Source organism: Syngnathoides biaculeatus, chromosome 8 (assembly GCF_019802595.1).
Source record: "Syngnathoides biaculeatus isolate LvHL_M chromosome 8, ASM1980259v1, whole genome shotgun sequence".
NCBI lineage: Eukaryota > Metazoa > Chordata > Actinopteri > Syngnathiformes > Syngnathidae > Syngnathoides > Syngnathoides biaculeatus.
This window is the reverse complement of record NC_084647.1, coordinates 17863544-17880577: the sequence shown is the minus strand read 5'-3', so window position 1 is coordinate 17880577 and position 17034 is coordinate 17863544. Positions and strand designations below refer to the sequence as shown.

At 41.3% G+C, this 17034-nt stretch overlaps 1 protein-coding gene across 1 annotated transcript in view; it reads left to right on the top strand.

The window, feature by feature from the left end:
- cog6 (component of oligomeric golgi complex 6) overlaps positions 1-9197 on the top strand; it is a 33252-nt gene extending 24055 nt beyond the window's left edge. The window contains exons 14-19 of the mRNA XM_061828320.1: positions 4-135; positions 217-384; positions 1098-1205; positions 4140-4193; positions 6325-6404; positions 8569-9197. Coding sequence (XP_061684304.1) covers positions 4-135; positions 217-384; positions 1098-1205; positions 4140-4193; positions 6325-6404; positions 8569-8716 — 690 coding nt within the window. The 3' untranslated portion in view covers positions 8717-9197. The remainder of the gene's footprint in view (positions 1-3; positions 136-216; positions 385-1097; positions 1206-4139; positions 4194-6324; positions 6405-8568) is intronic.
- Positions 9198-17034: the final 7837 nt, after the last annotated feature.

Genomic DNA, 17034 nt, shown 5'->3' with positions numbered 1-17034 from the left:
TAGGTGGAGCTCCCACCTCCTGACCTGGGCCCCACCACTTCCCTCACTCAGACGTTGTCCCTCCTCAGGGAAGTTCTGGCCTCTCACGACTCCTCCGTGGTTCCCGTGGGTGCTCGTCAGGCCGACTTTGCCCAGGTAAACACTGTTTTTCACCCATCCCGTTCTGTTTTGTGAACAACTTCCAAGTTCATGTGCGTCACCTTCGGCCACTCCCAGGTGCTCTCCTGCATTCTGGACCCCCTCCTGCAGCTGTGCACGGTGTCAGCCAGTAACCTGGGCACGGCCGACATGGCCACCTACATGGTCAACTCGCTTTACGTCATGAAAACCACGCTGGCGCTCTTTGAGTTCACCGACAAGAGGCTGGAAATGCTCGAGTTCCAGGTGTGGATTTGCTCAACCACAATCATGACACCAACTAAACTTAACTACTATATTCAAAAGTTGCCTCCTTACAAGAAAAAAAAGGTTATGACGACAAATTTGTAGTTTTCATGGAAAAAAGGAACATGAATATTGATCATGAATAATGAATGAATATTTTGAAAGCATCAAAAACCTTGATGTTCACAAGATATGCATTAATTTTCCAAGAAAAAAAAATTGTAAAAATAGTTTTTGTAAAGTATAATCTTTACACAAAACAAAACCGCATTTTTTTTTCTACATAGTCATAATGTTATGGGAATTAATTTCGAATTTTTTTTCAAGATAGTCGTAATACTAGAACGATGAACTCAACAAGTGTAGAAATTTGTATTTAAAAAGTGAATAAGAAAAACTTGAGAAAGATGTCTTTATTCTTAAAATGAATCAGTCATTATTATTATTTTTTGAAGCCCAAACCCCCAGTTTGAGAATCAGTGCATTAATATTTTTGACCAAATAATGGCCTCTTGTTCCCTTTATGACAAGCTCGAGAGGTGCGTGTCGTTTCATCAGCGTGTCCATCGATTTTTAACACATCCTTTGTGTCATGCAACTCAGCTCCGGCAACGCTCCATTAGACACAAGTACCATTTGCTCACAATGGCAACTCAGTCTTTCTTTCTTTCTTTTTTTTCCCTCCTTTTCAATCCATCGTTCTGTTTCCGCAGATCGAGGCTCACCTTGACACGCTGATCAACGAGCAGGCTTCGTACGTGCTGACCAGAGCGGGCCTCAGCCACATCTACAACTCCGTCCAGCAGCATGGCGCTGAGCAGGTCTCAAAATGCTCTTTTCACAGCGCAGGGGATATTTTCCAATGCCCACTGTTAGGTTGGGACAGTGTTTTTCCCAACCTTTATCGAGCCAAGATAAATATTTTACAGTAGAAAAATCTAGACTGCACATGAATTGCGCTTGGACGAATCCGCCGTCGGCTTAATTAACCACCACCTTGTTGAGCGGCCTTTACGATTCACTTGTATTTTCTCCCGTGGAGGCAGCACTTCACGGCCAAGCTGCCGAACTGGACTTATTCAATTAGCGTAGCAGATGACAGCAATATCATACACACATGCAGCAACACAAATACTTACAGCATTCTGTACTCCATCAAAATATCCAAACATTTGAAAATCTATCCACGTTATACGACGTTAACACTGATAACACCGGCATCTGATTCAAATATATGCTGATTTAAACACTGCAGCTCTGCTTACCATTTGGCTTTTACATGAGTGGCTCTGGATCTTTGCTCAGTCCAGCTGCCAAGTCATGGGACAAGAACCTTGTTGTTGGGGACCAAAATAAAATAAATAAGATGACTCTTGACGTTGCAATCCGGCAAAAAAGCTTACAGAAGATTTTTTTTTATTTTTGACTACATGGTTAGACAATTTAGTCAACATTCCTGGGCTGGACCTCAAATAGCAAAAATTGGCAAATAATTGATACCATTTAAAATTTCATCTGAGAATTGAGTTTTTTTTTTTTGTTGTTTTGTTTTTTAAACCCACCCGCCCCCAAAAAAATCTGGAATAAGTCAGGATACACCTCCAACTACCATTTTCAGTTTTGGTTCCTTCCAATAAAAGAGGGAGGGAGGGAGGGAGGAAGGAAGGAAGGAAGGAATATGAATCACAATCTCTGAAAAGATGAATTTGTGGGTGCCGAACTGCAAGTATGCAGGGGGTCCACTGTAAACAAGAACATCTATTGTTCTTCGTTCTCTAGTTTGTATGTTCTTCTCAGTCCTCAACATGAATGTCGTACCAGGGCGGCATCAACTGCCGGAGACAAATTCCTTCTGTGTTGTTGCATACTTGGCCAAAGTTGATTCTGATTCTGATTCTAACGCTAATTGTAACCCTAATTAGTCGCTATGGATGTGACCTAGAGATGAAAGAGAAATTCCAGTAGCAGGTTAGGGTGATTAAAGATTGTTTTTTACGTTTCCTTGCTAGAGGATTAAAAAATATTTAAATGAAGTAATAAGGCTTATAAGTCATATTAATGTTAGAAGTTAGGTTTTCATGACAAAATATTCGAAAAGGGTGTGGAGATTGTTTAAATCACAAGACTTCAAATATATTGATAATGTGAAACGTTTTGAAAGCATTTCAAATAGTACCTCTTTGCAGTGTTGTTGTTTACACTGCCATCGCCACGGTTACCATAAGGCCCGGGTCTTTCTTGTGTGCTTTTATTTCCCGTGTTATGAACACAAGCGAAGCATCCAAAAGTCTCCTACAACTGTTGAGCAACCGCCAGGGCGGTAGCCATAGTTGCGGTGCGTGTCCTGATGGGGCGGGTCACTGCGGGACAGAAATGTCTCGCCCCAGCATGAAGCTCGGTCGTGAACCGTCGTCATCTTCTCAGGGGGTGGCCTCACCCGAAATAGCCGAGCGTACGTTTGAGGACATCAAGCCTGTGTGTGTGTGTGTGTGCGTGTGCATGTCTGCACGGCACGCCATCTATTCTTGGCCTTTGGTGACTTTCACTATCTGCGAAACATTTCAGCCCTGTCATTTTCTCTCAAACGGGACTAGGAGAAGGCGGCCGTGTTTATGTTGTTCCTACAAAGACTCTCCTCGGCAGAAAGTTTGCTGTCATGCTTTCAAAATGCTTTATTGTTGTTATTCTATTTGAACTGCATCTGCTTTTACAGTATTTGAATATCTTTAGTATCTATTTTCAACTTTTTCCTAAATTATCGGAAAGATACTTGATTTTTTTTATTCATTTCAAAAATATTTTCATTATTCAACTGTACTAGTTTTTTGTGATTTTTTTTTTAAATTGTTTTCATACAATTGTGTTACTATTTTCAACCTCCATAAATTATTTTAAATGATCCAAAACATATCTTTTTTTATTAATTACTATTTAACTTTTTTTTTTTAAATCTTTCTACTGATACAGGGTTAGGGTTAACCCTATACAGATGTACCTTTTTCCTTTATTATTCATTCAATTTAAATGGTAAAGATTGTCTGTTTTTACAAATGGTTACCAATTTTTAATTTTTAAAAAATATATATTGTTAACATTATTTTAAAGATGTTGTGGTTATTTTATATTTTCCTGGTTGACAGTACCATATTTAAGTTTTTTTTTTTTAAATCAAATAACTTTAAATGTTTGCAGGTCTGCAGTACATATTATTTATTATATATATTATATAATGTTGTATATATTATTGTTATATATAATATCATATTATATATTATATTATATTATATATATATATATATATTATATATTTATATTATTATTTTATACCATTATTTGCAAACAAACAAACTATGCAGGTAGACTTTTTTAACTGTTAACCATAAAAGCTGTGATACATTTTCATTTACAAAAAAAAGAAAAGAAAGAAATGTAATATTCATATTGTTTTTTCCATTGTATTTCTTCAATAGAAAGTTTTGCGTGTGCGGGTTTGGAAGCTGTAATGTCAAACCAACCTTGATCAGTTATCGTTTTTTTTTTTTCAACTCGATGATTGGCCCCAAAGATCCTGATCGTGTAAAGCCTACCAAAACACTTGATTAAATGATCCTATAATGTTGCACACAGCATATTGACACACCAATTTCCATACCAAACATGGTATGCTATGATTTTGCAAGTGACATTTTTCACCATAACAAAATATTTCATAAAGCAGAGAAAATAACGTGTTTGTGCATTGTTGTTACTGTTAGGGTCCTCTGTCTCTCCTGCCCAGCATGGACGTGTCTTCGGTGAAAGCGGCCATGGTGAGTACATTTCATAAGTGGCCTTCGTCGTTCACAAAATTTCAGGAGCTGAGTCATTTGAATTTCTATGGCGAGTCCCGTCTTTTGTAAGACGAATTGAAATTGAAAAAAAAAAAAGAAAAATGCTACTTCAACCCAGAATAACAGACTTTCTGTCCCTTTCCCGGTATTGCTTCTTGAGATATTTTTGTGGGTCTACACATAATAGACATGCCGACCAAATTTCATATTTCTAAGCGGAAATGGCGTTACGCGCTAAATTTCTATTAAGAAAAATGTTTTTTTTTTTTAAATCCTTTTCGGTGTAACTGAGATAATGTTTGGCAAACTTTTTATGCATTTTCAGTCTTGGAATTTTTTTTTTTTTTTTTTTTTTTTTTTTTTTAGAATTTTCGGGAGCTCTTCTTGTGACTTGTTGCTATATTAAACTGGTATCAGGGCTGAAGTTTAATATCACCCATTGCTTTCCGACACTGGTGGTAGCAATCTGCCAAAATCTGTTTATACCAAGTTTATTTTGGGCTAAAATGATACAGAAATGTCTCCTTCAAATCAAAATGGCAGACTTTTTTTGTAGGTCTTGTCATGCTAGACCAGCCCACCAAACCAGCCCACCAAATTCCATATTGCTCATGGATCTATATACAGTGGTACCTTGGTTCTCGAAAACAATCCGTTTCAGAAGGCTGGTTGAAAACCAAAACGTTCGAAAACCAAACCCGTTTTCCCATTACAATGAATGGATAATGAAATAATGCGTTCCAAGCCTAAAAAATAGTTTTTTCCAAGCAATTGTTTTAGCTTTTCCTGATAATAAACTGCATAGTAGAGATACATGTAAAGTTTAAATACTTTATATAATTACATCATTTAAGAAATATATTTATTTTTTGGTTAAAATGGATGCTTTAGCCTAGTAGAGTATGCTTGGCTGGGAGTGCATTGCCATATCTGGAGCAACTTGGCCCCCAGCCTTGTAAACCTTTATTTGTTCACAAAAGTGCAGAATAACTTTAAAGAACCAATAATGAGGGGGGAAAAACTAATTGTTTTTTATTTGCACAGAAAGTACGTAACATGTAAAAAAAAACAAAAACTTGGAACTAGAGGTAGGGTTAATGGAACAAAAGCAAAAAGCAATGCAGAACAACAGTTTCAAATGTCTTTGGTGGGGGTGACTCGCCCCTTTTTCACAAAGAACGAATCAAATGTTTGTTTCTGCCATCTTTTAAGCACTTTTCTGAAGTGATTCAAAACAACATTATTAAAGTTTTGCAGTCCTCTGCAACATTCAGCTTTATTCGGGTGATGAATTTCTACAAAATTATGGATCTCGTTCCATTTAGCGCAGATAGCTTTAATATTGGCACTTGAGACATCCTTCCTACCGTCAGCCTCATCAGACGACAACTCCTCCTTTCCTCGCCAACATTATCCACAGCTAACTGCTGTTGGTTCACGAAAATATGAAGCAACTTTTCGACTTCCTCCAAGATCTGTGGCCTCTGCTCGGTTACCACGGTTGCTCCTTTAGCAACATCACTTGCTTTGAGGGCATCCTTGTGTTTCAGAATGGTGCTGATTGTCGTTTTTGCCATGCCACACTTCTTCGATAGCTCAGAAACACGCACAGCAGGTTCGTGCTCGGCTATCAAATCATTCTTGAAGTGGACAGTTTTACGCACCACTTTCCTTTTTTCAGCAGCAGCAGTTCCACTTGCCTTTTTTTGGAGCCACGATCGGGGGTTAATGTTGCTCAATTGGAAGGGAAAGAAAGTCACTACAGGACTGGGAAACGTCCACGAGCAGAGGAGCGTTTGAGTCAACTGGTTGTGCACCATCGCGTGCGTTACGTCTTTTCCATTTTTTTCGGCGGTGCGTTCGAAAGCACAATAAAAAATCGTCGTGGGTCAGCTGGTCGGGGTGTTGTAATAGCGATTTTCGTTCGAAAACTCAAGCAAAAATATCTCTTAAATTTTTGTTTGAAAACTAATTTGTACGAAAACCAAGACGTTCAAAAACCGAGCTCCCACTGTATATAACTATATAACTTTAATAAAGGACGTAAGTATGTTTGCATATCATCTCTTAGTGTTATTGTTGCGTTTCTGTGTCATCTTTCAAATTACAGGTCCAGTTTGACCGCTACCTGTCATCTCCCGACAGCTTGGTGATGCCTCAGCTCAACTTCCTGCTCAGCGCCGCCATCAAGTGAGTGTGATTGGGCCCTCACATGGCGCCGTCCCTGCAAAACACTCCACGCGAGTTTCCCTTTTGTGTGTGGAAGCGGCGAGCGGGTCGGCTGTTTGGTGTTTGCCTCGCCGACGCGGAGCGCGCACGTATGCTTTTAGCTCCATCCAGCCGCCGCGTGCTGTGAGTCACGTTTGATGGGAAGTGCGGCCGGCTTGAGGAGCACTCTGTACCTCAGGTTAATGTTCTCTATTAATGGACGCCGCAGGCCTAATGGGCAGGACGCCATTAATTAGCTTCTGGTCCATTTCTCACTCGCGTCGGCGGTTCCCTGAAATTGTCTCAATGGCGCATGCGTCCAAGCTGAGTGAACACACTAAAGCATAAATAACGGGAATGGTCTAGGAATGGACTTTTTTTTTGGTCCTTTTGTTCTCTTAATGTCGTTCCCTTGAGCGAGATAGCGTACATACTAAGGTGTACTAAGGGGTGGAAAGTTTCTAGGAAGTTTTCATGGGAATTTAAAATAGGATATTTTGGAAATACAGGAAGTCGTCGGTCTACGACTGAGATCCGTTCCGACAGTAGTAACTTAACTGGAATTTTGACTTAAGTCGGATTCCACCATTAAAGTCAGAATTGACATCAAAATGCTTTGTATAAAAAAACAAATACATTGAAATAAATAAGATGATGTACTTAGCATTGCTTCTGAGACGTGGATGGAGAAAAAGAAGGGGAGGCTTCGCTTAGCTATTGCCAAGGAACTTGGTCCTCAATCCTGGTCCTCTCCATCTCGACAAGCATCAAAGAACCTTGTTTTGTGATCATTTTATCCGACATAGGAACGCGCGCTAAAATACGGGCTTTGTCTTTGATAATTGTCACCACGGTCGCCCGACGGAATCTTTGGTGGGGTTGATGTCTATCCTTTCTCCGATCTTTTTATGATCTTGAGCGTCGTTTACACGGTCATGGATTTTCTTTTGGCTGCAGAAGCATTGTTAAAAGACACAGCTTCCTTCTTTGCGGCCATAATGTTTAAAAAGGAGGGCAAAAAATGCGAAGATACTCCCGGCCCACAAACACGGACAACCATTAGCCAGACAAAATGGTGGACAGGCGTTGTAAAGTCGAAACGTCTTGGATCGAGACGGTCTTAACCCGAGGACTCCCTGTATTACAAATTGGAATTTGACAGGAATTAACTTAAATGTACATTTTTATAGAACATTTTACACTTGAGACTGGGAGTCCTGGGATGCACATGTTATGGAAACAATGAGTCCCAGCCCTGAAGCAATGAGTCCGAGCCACTTATCTTCACAGAACATTGCGATTTTCGCTTCACAGTTCCCGCTTTATTGCAGATTTTTATTCCAGTGGTTATTGTTTAATCTTATGTACTTTGTACAACATTTTAGTGTTAACCATTGCTTTTGGTCTCTCTCAATATATTACATGCTATAGCCTGCCAAAATAGCACATTTTATTTAGAACAGGGGTCTCAAAATAAATTTACCTTGGGGCTGGTGGACAACTTCAGAGCACATGCAATTCAAATTACAAACGTAAAAAAATCTTTTTTATTTATTTATTTTTTTAATACAAGATAAGATAAACAGGGAGGCTGCTGTAAACATGTTGTGTAAAAAAAAACTACTGATAAAACTCTCCCTGGGAATGCTTCCGTAACTTTCACTCGTGTAAAAATGTTTCCTCGCTTTGGTCAAGCTCGGTCGATGTCACGCCCCGAGCGCCATATACCCAACCGTGATTGATAGGTTCATCAACTACGCACACGACGGTGTAAAAGTGCCATTCATATAAAACTTGAGGGCCTCACTAACATTAAGCTTTCATATTAAGTTGGGGGCCACAAAATATTATATTCGGGGCCGAAAATGGCCCATGGGCTGCCAGTTTGAGACCCCTGATTTAGAGCAACGTATTCTCCCAAAACCTTTGAAGATAAACAATAGTGTATAATGATATTAGAGCCAAATCAAGACTTGAACACATGTTACAAATTCTGCCATGGTTATGAAATATATGAGCACAAGTCCGTCATCTTCTGTCATTTATACAATAAATGTAGGACTAAATTTCACAATAAGAGCAGGTAAATCTAAAGAGGGTTTGATATGTGGATTGGAAGTGTTGTTGAAGTAATCTCTCATTGCAGGGACCAGATCTTCACCCAGTCCACCGAACTGGTGTGCCGGGCGTACGGCGAGGTGCACTCGGCGCTCGGCAGCCCGGCCAACGGCTACAACGAGCCCGAGCAGCTCCTCCCCAGGTCCCCCCAGCAGGTCCGGGCCCTGCTGTCGTGAAAGATGCGCGGACGGGTCCCGCTGCAGGTTATTTCCAGACCGTTGTCATGTGTCATCATAACACAGACGCGTACACGTGTGGCCCGCTTTAGGTGGGGTTCTGCGGCCTGTGACTCACCTCCGACGTCTTGTCTGTGGAGGCTCAGGAATATTGTTATTGCGTTAATATACCACAAAGAGCTTTTTTTATATGACTGGATATGATATAAAACAGATGTTGATGCCGAGTGAAAAAGGTTTGGGTTATTTTTATTTTTCATTTTTCAACACGGCCCAGCACAATCATTAAGCCTGAAAAACATACACTGTTGATGATGTGTAAAAGACGCACCGAATTATACCCGAAAAAATTCCAATAATATAGACCTCTGTGTTTGTGTAGAGAAACTTAATTACAATGAATGTTTACATTTTTTCATTAACTAATTTTCACACTTATTTTATATTTTTTGTTTATGTGAGTGAGCATTGTTATCCAAGTGAAAACTTGATCCCTAAATTAAATTAAATGATCCCTAAAAAAAAAAAAATCTAATTCTCATGTGTCAAACTCAAGGCCCGAGGGCCAGATCCGACCTGCCGCATGATTTTATGTGGCCCAGGAAGGCAAATTACGAGTATGAACTTCCCTGGTTTTTGTTAAAATCTGTACCAAAATATCAAATTGTCATATCTTGAATGAGATATTGCAAGCATTATTGGGTACCCAAGCACCAGAAATATTTAAAAAAAAAAAACATTCACCTTGATCTCTAATTCTAAAACTAGCTCATAAATTTCACGTGTAAATATGATGAGGCGAAAGATTTTCAAAGTTTCATAGTCATAACGTCCCTCTGAGGGAAACCATAACTAAATGTGGCCTGCGACAAAAATGAGTTTGACACCCTTGATCTAAGTCATTTTCTATACATTTTTTTCCAAACTGAACTCAAAGTGAGCGCCTTTGTTTAATTTGACATGGTATAGCATGCTTAACCGGCATAGCATATGGTCCAAATATCACATTTGTGTGGAATTTTGCAGCTCAGAAAGAAGTTTGCAGCATCGGGCGCTGACATGATTGCGTCTGATAGCATATCCGTCTCACACACACGCACACACACACACCCGCACACACAGACAGTGTGTGAGTGCGGAGTGAATATGCATTCAGCGTGCGGTCATGACATCATTCCTGGTGGCAGCGAGCCCTGCCGGGGTCACTCCAGTTCACCGGATGCTGCTCCTATATCGCTGGCCTTCTGGTACAAGCACTCCTGGGACTACACGGAATGCCTCGGCATCTGCCCAACGCCCCGTCACAGGTCGGAATCCAGTTATTACATCGTTTCGGTTAATATATTTGCTTATAGGTGAAAATCTACAATATAGAGAGACTTTTTAAAACTACTTTTATGTAGTTTTTATCCTTTCAAACATTTACGGTGACACCCCACATATTCATTGTTCGGCATTCACCTATTCACAGATTTTTGGGGGGTATCTTTTGATATTCAATGACCTGCTCACTACAACTGTAGAAAGAATATATGCAATTGAGTATTATTCTCGTGGTGCTAACGCTAGCACTAATGGCAGCGCTAGTGCTAATGCTAGCACTAATGCTAACGCTAGCACCGCGCCAAAGCTTGCGCTAATGCTGGCGCTGCGCTAATGCTAACAGGGCCGGTTAAAATAAAACTTACCAGTAAATATCACTGAGACACGCCAGTAACACCGCAGAAACACGGTAGCACAGTGCTAACGTGAGCGCAGCGCTAACAGGGCCGGTAAAATTCACTTCCTTGGCACATGTATTCCACCGGTCTCATTCTTATGTTTTCAGCTCGAGTGTCCTCTTGCGGCCGTTAGGAAAAAAATCCACAAATTAGCCGCATCACCACATAAACTGCAGGATTGAAAGCATGTGAAAAAAAGCCGCAGCTTGTGGGCCGGAAATTACGGTAGTCGTTCAAAGGTTTTAGAACCGCCTTAACTTCTCTGGTAATTGCCGTTAGCTCATCCTATAGTATTGTGCATTAAATGTTAGCATTAAGCTTGAGGACTTAAGTGAGTAAACATTCAACCATGGGGGGGATCCTAACCAGATACCCGAGCCACCATATCAATTTCCTCTCAATGTGGAGGAGCAGCGGCTCTACTCTGAGATTCTCCCGGATGACCGAGCGTCTCACCCTATCTCTAAGGGAGGGCCCGAAGACCCCGGGGACGACACTCATTTTGGCCGCTTCTATCCAAGATCTTGTTCTTCCGGTCATGACCCACAGCTTGTGACCGTAGGTTAGGGTAGGAACGTAGATCAACCGGTAAATAGACAGCCTCACCTTTCGGCTTAGCTCCTTCTTCGCCACGACAGACCCATACAAAGTCTGCATCACTGCAAATGCATCGCCGATTTGCCTGTGGATCTCTCGTGACATTTTTCCCTCACTTGTGAACAATACCCAAAGATCCGGATCTTGGGGCAGGATCTCATCCCCGACCCGGAGAGGGCAAGGCAAACTTTTCCGACTGAGGACCATGGCCTCAGATTTGGAAGTGCCGATTCTCACCCAAGCTGCGTCACGCTCTGTTGTGAACCGCTCCAGTGAGAGTTGGAGATCCCGGCTTGACGAAGTCAACAGAACCGCATCATCTGCAAAAAGCAGAGATGCAACACTGAGGACACCAAACCGGACCCCCTCTACATCTCGGCTGCACCTAGAGATTCCATCCATAAAATTTAGGAACAGAATCGGTGACAAAAGGGCACCCTTGGCGGAGTCCAACCCTCCCCCAAGAAGGAAGCAAGCACGCATTGCACCGTATGAGTAAGTAAGTCTTCTTGTTTTTGTTTCCTCAAAGTGATGTTATATGAGTCTCATTTTTTGCCTATGAGAGAGTGACAACAAACCCGAAGGAATACATAAAAGGATGACTTTTATCTTCCAATGTGTTTTCACAACTTTCAATCCATGTGGGAGGGCTAAAGTTGAACTTTTCTCTTTATATGCCCGATTTTCGCCGCGTGTGTGTGTTCATACGTGCGTGCGTCCTCCCGATGAAACCCACAACATGCGACAGGTGACGTAGACACCACTTAGAGGCAACTGATGGCGTAAACGCGCACCCCGTCATGCGTGCCGCATCGCTCAACGTTTGTCAGCTCGCGTGTGACAGGATGTCGAGTCCTCAGCTCAGCGAGCAGTGAAGTTCGGAAGTGCAAAGGTGTGTTTACGGCATGAAAGAATGTTTGGATTTGATTCCAGGGGCAACTTATCAAAGTTAAAAGAAGCATGTATGTACTGTACAGGGGTGTACATATCCATCCATATTCTGAGCCACTTATCCTCACAAGGGATGCAGGAGTCTGTTATAGCTATTTTCAGACAGGAGGTGGGGTAGATCCTCAACTAGTTGCTAGATAATCGCAGGGCACAAAGAAACATTTTTTTTTTAATCATGATACATTTATTTACAAATTGTATCCATTTTTTGTTCTAGTTCATCTTCATCCCTTTTCCTGCCACACGTTCTCACTCGGGTCGCGCCAATTCCAGCTGAGAGCAATTCCGTTTTTGTTTTCTCATATTAATATTTCACCACACACTGTAAATATAGACTGAGTGTGTTCTGCTTTTGTGTCGTTGAGAAACGAAGCTTAGATGGGCTTTTTGGCACCTGTGTTCTCATGCGATTGATTTTTACATCACCATCTTATTATGAACGCCGCCTCCCTCCTGGTTCCCTTTTTGCGTTTGCACAGTAATTATCTGTGCAAGTTGCTTTTGTTAGTGGCCGAAGGTTACCCCGTGTCAACGCCCCCCCCCCCAAACCCCCACCCCCATTCTCAGCAGAAGCCGTTATGTAACGGGCTCCGTTTAGCAATAGGGACACTTGGAAGTAGTGACCTGAAACGCCGACATCACAATTACTCCTCTATTTTTTTTGTTTTTTGTAAGATTAGAAATGCGCTGCGACTTGGACGCTTGCGGCGACCGCCGATTCATGTGCGTCCATCTGCACCCCCACCCGGACCAGATGCGCGTCCAGGTGGTCCCATAAACAAAGCCTCGGCGACCACTTCGCTGTTTGCTTAACGCTGATTGGCTGGGTGGCCTGTCAAAGATTAGCCAATGATGGAGCACCTTGCCGCCCTTCCCCCGCCCGCACCTTTTTATTTGTTGATAGCAATTTTACACCTTTGTTAGATTTAGCAAATAATCAACATCTTACATTCAAGCTCAGATAGTACAAGTTTGAATTTCTTCTGAACTCTTATCGTCAAACTCCCAAGACTGATTTTTTTTAATGAGAAAATTTAAAATATAAAACAAATTTAAACATTAAATTTGCAGAGATGCAGAAATGCAAAAAAAAAAAAATTGAATTTCTAACTTGTTTCATCAAAATAAAAAAAAATATCCATTAAATCTTTTAAATGTAATGAATTCCCACAAAAAATAATAAATCAAATGGCATATTAATTAATTATATTTGTAGTTTTTGGTTGGGATTTTTAAACCAAATTAAATTTGTTCCATAAATGTATTTCATAGATTCAATTTCATACTCAGACGCCACAGGTATACATTATATTGTGGCATTTTGGTACCGTGAGTTTGGATTTAACAACATTTTCATAATAAAAAAAAAACATTTTTGTAATTTAAATGACGACAGCACAGATAAACCATGTGAGTTTGAAGTTGAATATTTGACACAGAATTTTTGACACTAAATTCAGAGATGTGAAATGCAGGTAATTAATAAATTTATTGATTTATTTACAGCCAGTTCCTAGCAATTTGATTCCAAGAATCGTTTGTTTTTTGTTAACGCAAGTGCCCACGTTCGATTCCCTTCCCCATTTGGAATCGTTAAGGAATCAATAAGGAGTCTGCTCAATGAGCAGTATCGATAATGCATTATGAATCTCTAAATTCTAATCAGTACCCATCAATTAATGATTGTCTTGATGGAAAATTTAAAAAAAATCCGTTATAAATGTGATGTCGGGAAGAAAATCTTGGAAATTCAGATTCCACCTCAAACGGCACTGTACTTATTTCCTTAAGCACGACATGAAATTAAAAAAAAAGGGAGTTGGCAAGCGTGCCCATCATGTGTGCATCATTGTGTTGGTTTCTCCTCCCAGAAGAAAAAACTTGTTGTTGTGAACACTTTGTACAAGCCTCCCCGCCGCAAGCCGACCCCACAACGCTAATTGTTGTTGCTTAGCGAGCCGTGCGGCTCGCTTTGGACAAATGGTCATATTTTCGTGGAGTTTGGACCCGAGTCAGGAACAAGAACATAACTGGTAACACGGCTGTGAGTCATGCCGCGCGCTGTCAATCATTACTCATTACACACCGCCGCTGACGTGTCTTCGTGGCACGCATCGGGAAAAAAGACCGCCGTCCGCTCGGACGAATTGGACGCCTCCCTCGGATAAACCGATCGGAGGAAACGAAAACTCATTGCCGGGTCGATGTTTGTGAATCAAAACAGCAGCACTTAAAGAGGCCTGGGACAGGCTTTCAGTGTCATTATCTGACTTTTCAGCGGGCGACGTCAACAAATGAAAAATTTGAGGACCAAATGATTGCTTCATAAGTGCAGCTGCACTGCAGTGTGTGTGTGCATTTTGTATGGTTATGTTGGGAAGAGGAGCGTCCCAGTTACTGAGTAACTCGGAGCAACAGTCGGCGTTCTCACCTTTGCCCTAATACCCCTTCACCTCACAAAACACGTGAAGCACGCCTGCACGCTGACTCCACACACACATTTTATCCCAACGTCAAGTTTTAATGACGGAATTTACCTGGATAGCCACACGCGAAGGGCGTAACGGCGGTTTTAATTGTTCTATCTTGCAGCTTCCGTGACTCAGTCACCGCATCACGATTTTTTGCCATTAACGCGTTTGTCTCATGCGCCGCGAGACACTTTGCCACACTGTTTTCACTCCGAGGATGAAGCTATCACTGCGTCTTCATTTTGAATGCGAGTAAATGTCAAATCAAAAGTGCTGAGTCACGGTCACCCCCTTTGCACGGCACTCGCGGAAAGAACTCGGAAATTCAAACATTTGTCACGCGTTTTTTGGCTCGCGTCGTCGAATGGTGAACCACGTGTAGAGGGTGAAGTGGAGAGAAAGTAGGCCAAACAACCAACGGCCGGCAGCGACACTTGTGATTGTAATGACATGGTAGTAATAATATAGTGAGTTACTGGTAGTTTCAAACTACTCCACACAATTTTTTGTCATGCTTGCCTGTCACTTTAATAGGTACACTTGACTGGTTCCGCTCTAAGAGCTGTAAAAATAGAACATAAACTATAATATTTTAAACAAGTGTACATTACATAACAATACCATCAGCAGACAACGTTTCTCACTTTTTTCTTATTTCATTGCTTTTGTTATGATTCCCATAACTTCACAACTTAGAGGTCAACTTGCTCACCAGGCAACCTACTAATTAATTAAACTAACTGATTTATTGGCTGACTACATCCAGTACTAACTAACTTATCGTAACAACTAGTAAACAAACCAACAGACGAGTGAAACAAAAGTTAGCCAAAGAGTAGCTGATCAGTCATTTTGTTAGTTACAGCTGCCCTGTCACGAACCTCCGATGCGGGGCAGGACCCAAATGCAGGATTCCAAGATGAGGACACGAGGTTAAGCGTAGTTCTATTCAAGCTAAGGTGGCACAGAAACACTGTGACGAGGATAGCTCAACACTATACGATTTTTAACAACTCACAAACTCAGGGACCCAACGCACAACGAACTGGGCAATGCCAGTGACCAAAACTCCAACTTAAATACGCCATCTAATTACAGTCCCAATTGTGAAACAGCTGTAAGCAGTGGCAGGTGTCACCGGCCAGGGCAGTGGCCACACCCCTCATGACAGTGACTGACTAACTTATCCATCGGGGGACTAACTCACTAAAGAAATGACTCATTGACAGACTGCTAGATGACTAACTTGGTCACCAACTGAAAGGATAACTACAACTAAATCACTTTTGGCTGAAAACTGCTAACTTATTGACCAACAAACTGACTGACTGATCGACTGACTATGTCACTAACTGGCTGACTAACTAACTGCTTGACCAAGTAACAACTAACAAACCAACCGAAAGGCTGACTAAGCAGAGACTAGCTAGTTGACATCGAATTGACTTGCTCACTTAAAAACATTAACCAGCTGAGCGATCAAATAAGCAACAAACTCACTTATGAGACTTGACAGAGTGACCAAAAAACCAGCCGACTCGCTAAATAACCAGTTAGAAAACAAACAACGATCAAAGCGACTAGTGAACTAACCACCCATGAGCTAAGCAACTAACAGATCAATGAGCCATTTTTATTTAAAATTATTTTTTATTTAAATAAAAAAACATAAAAATAGGTATTGTAATTATCACGATACGTTAAACAACTAATTAATTCATAAAAAATACAATTCTAGAAAGTAATTTATAAGTAAACAATTTCATTCATTTTTAGATAAGAATAAAACATAAGTACACAGAAATATATACTTAATTGTATTTAGTATACATCCATCCATTTTCTTTGCCGCTTATCCTCACGAGGGTTGTGGGGAGCCTATCCCAGCTGTCAACAGGCATCGGGGGGGGGGGGGTACACCCTGAACTGGTTGCTAGACAATCGCAGGGCACATAGGGACAAACAGTCACACCGACCATCACACCCAGGGGCAATTTATTATTATGGGAGGGAACCGGAGTGCCTGGAGAAAACCCACACACACAGGGAGAACATCCAAATTCCACACAGGCGGAGCTGGGATTGAACCCAGGTCCTCAGAACTGTGAGGCCAACGCTTTACCAGCTGATCCACTGTGCTGCCCTATTTATATATTATATATTAACCTTGATTCATTTTTGGAAGAAAGTATGTACTAAGTGTACAGTAAGTCAATGGAGATTGGTGTTACATATTTGACATAAATGCCACCAATGCAACAATAACGTTTATCATGTGTTTACATGTTATAAGCGTAGTGTTAAATGAATAACTGTCTGCCATTATCAATCAAAAGTCATCGTCGCTGTCATCGTGATGAATGAGATTTTTGGGCGTTCCTAAAGTCACTCGAGGCCCCTCAAGACCGTTTCCAAATGGGCTTAATGCGCTTTATGGTGAGCTGAACCATTTGCGTAGTGCTGACCCAGCCCAAAACCACTTCCGCGCCCGTCGCGTTGTCGTCCTTGACGTACTGTAAATGGAAAGTGTGACTCACCTACTGGCGTGTAGCCTTCTCGTTAGCATCATGGCTGTGTG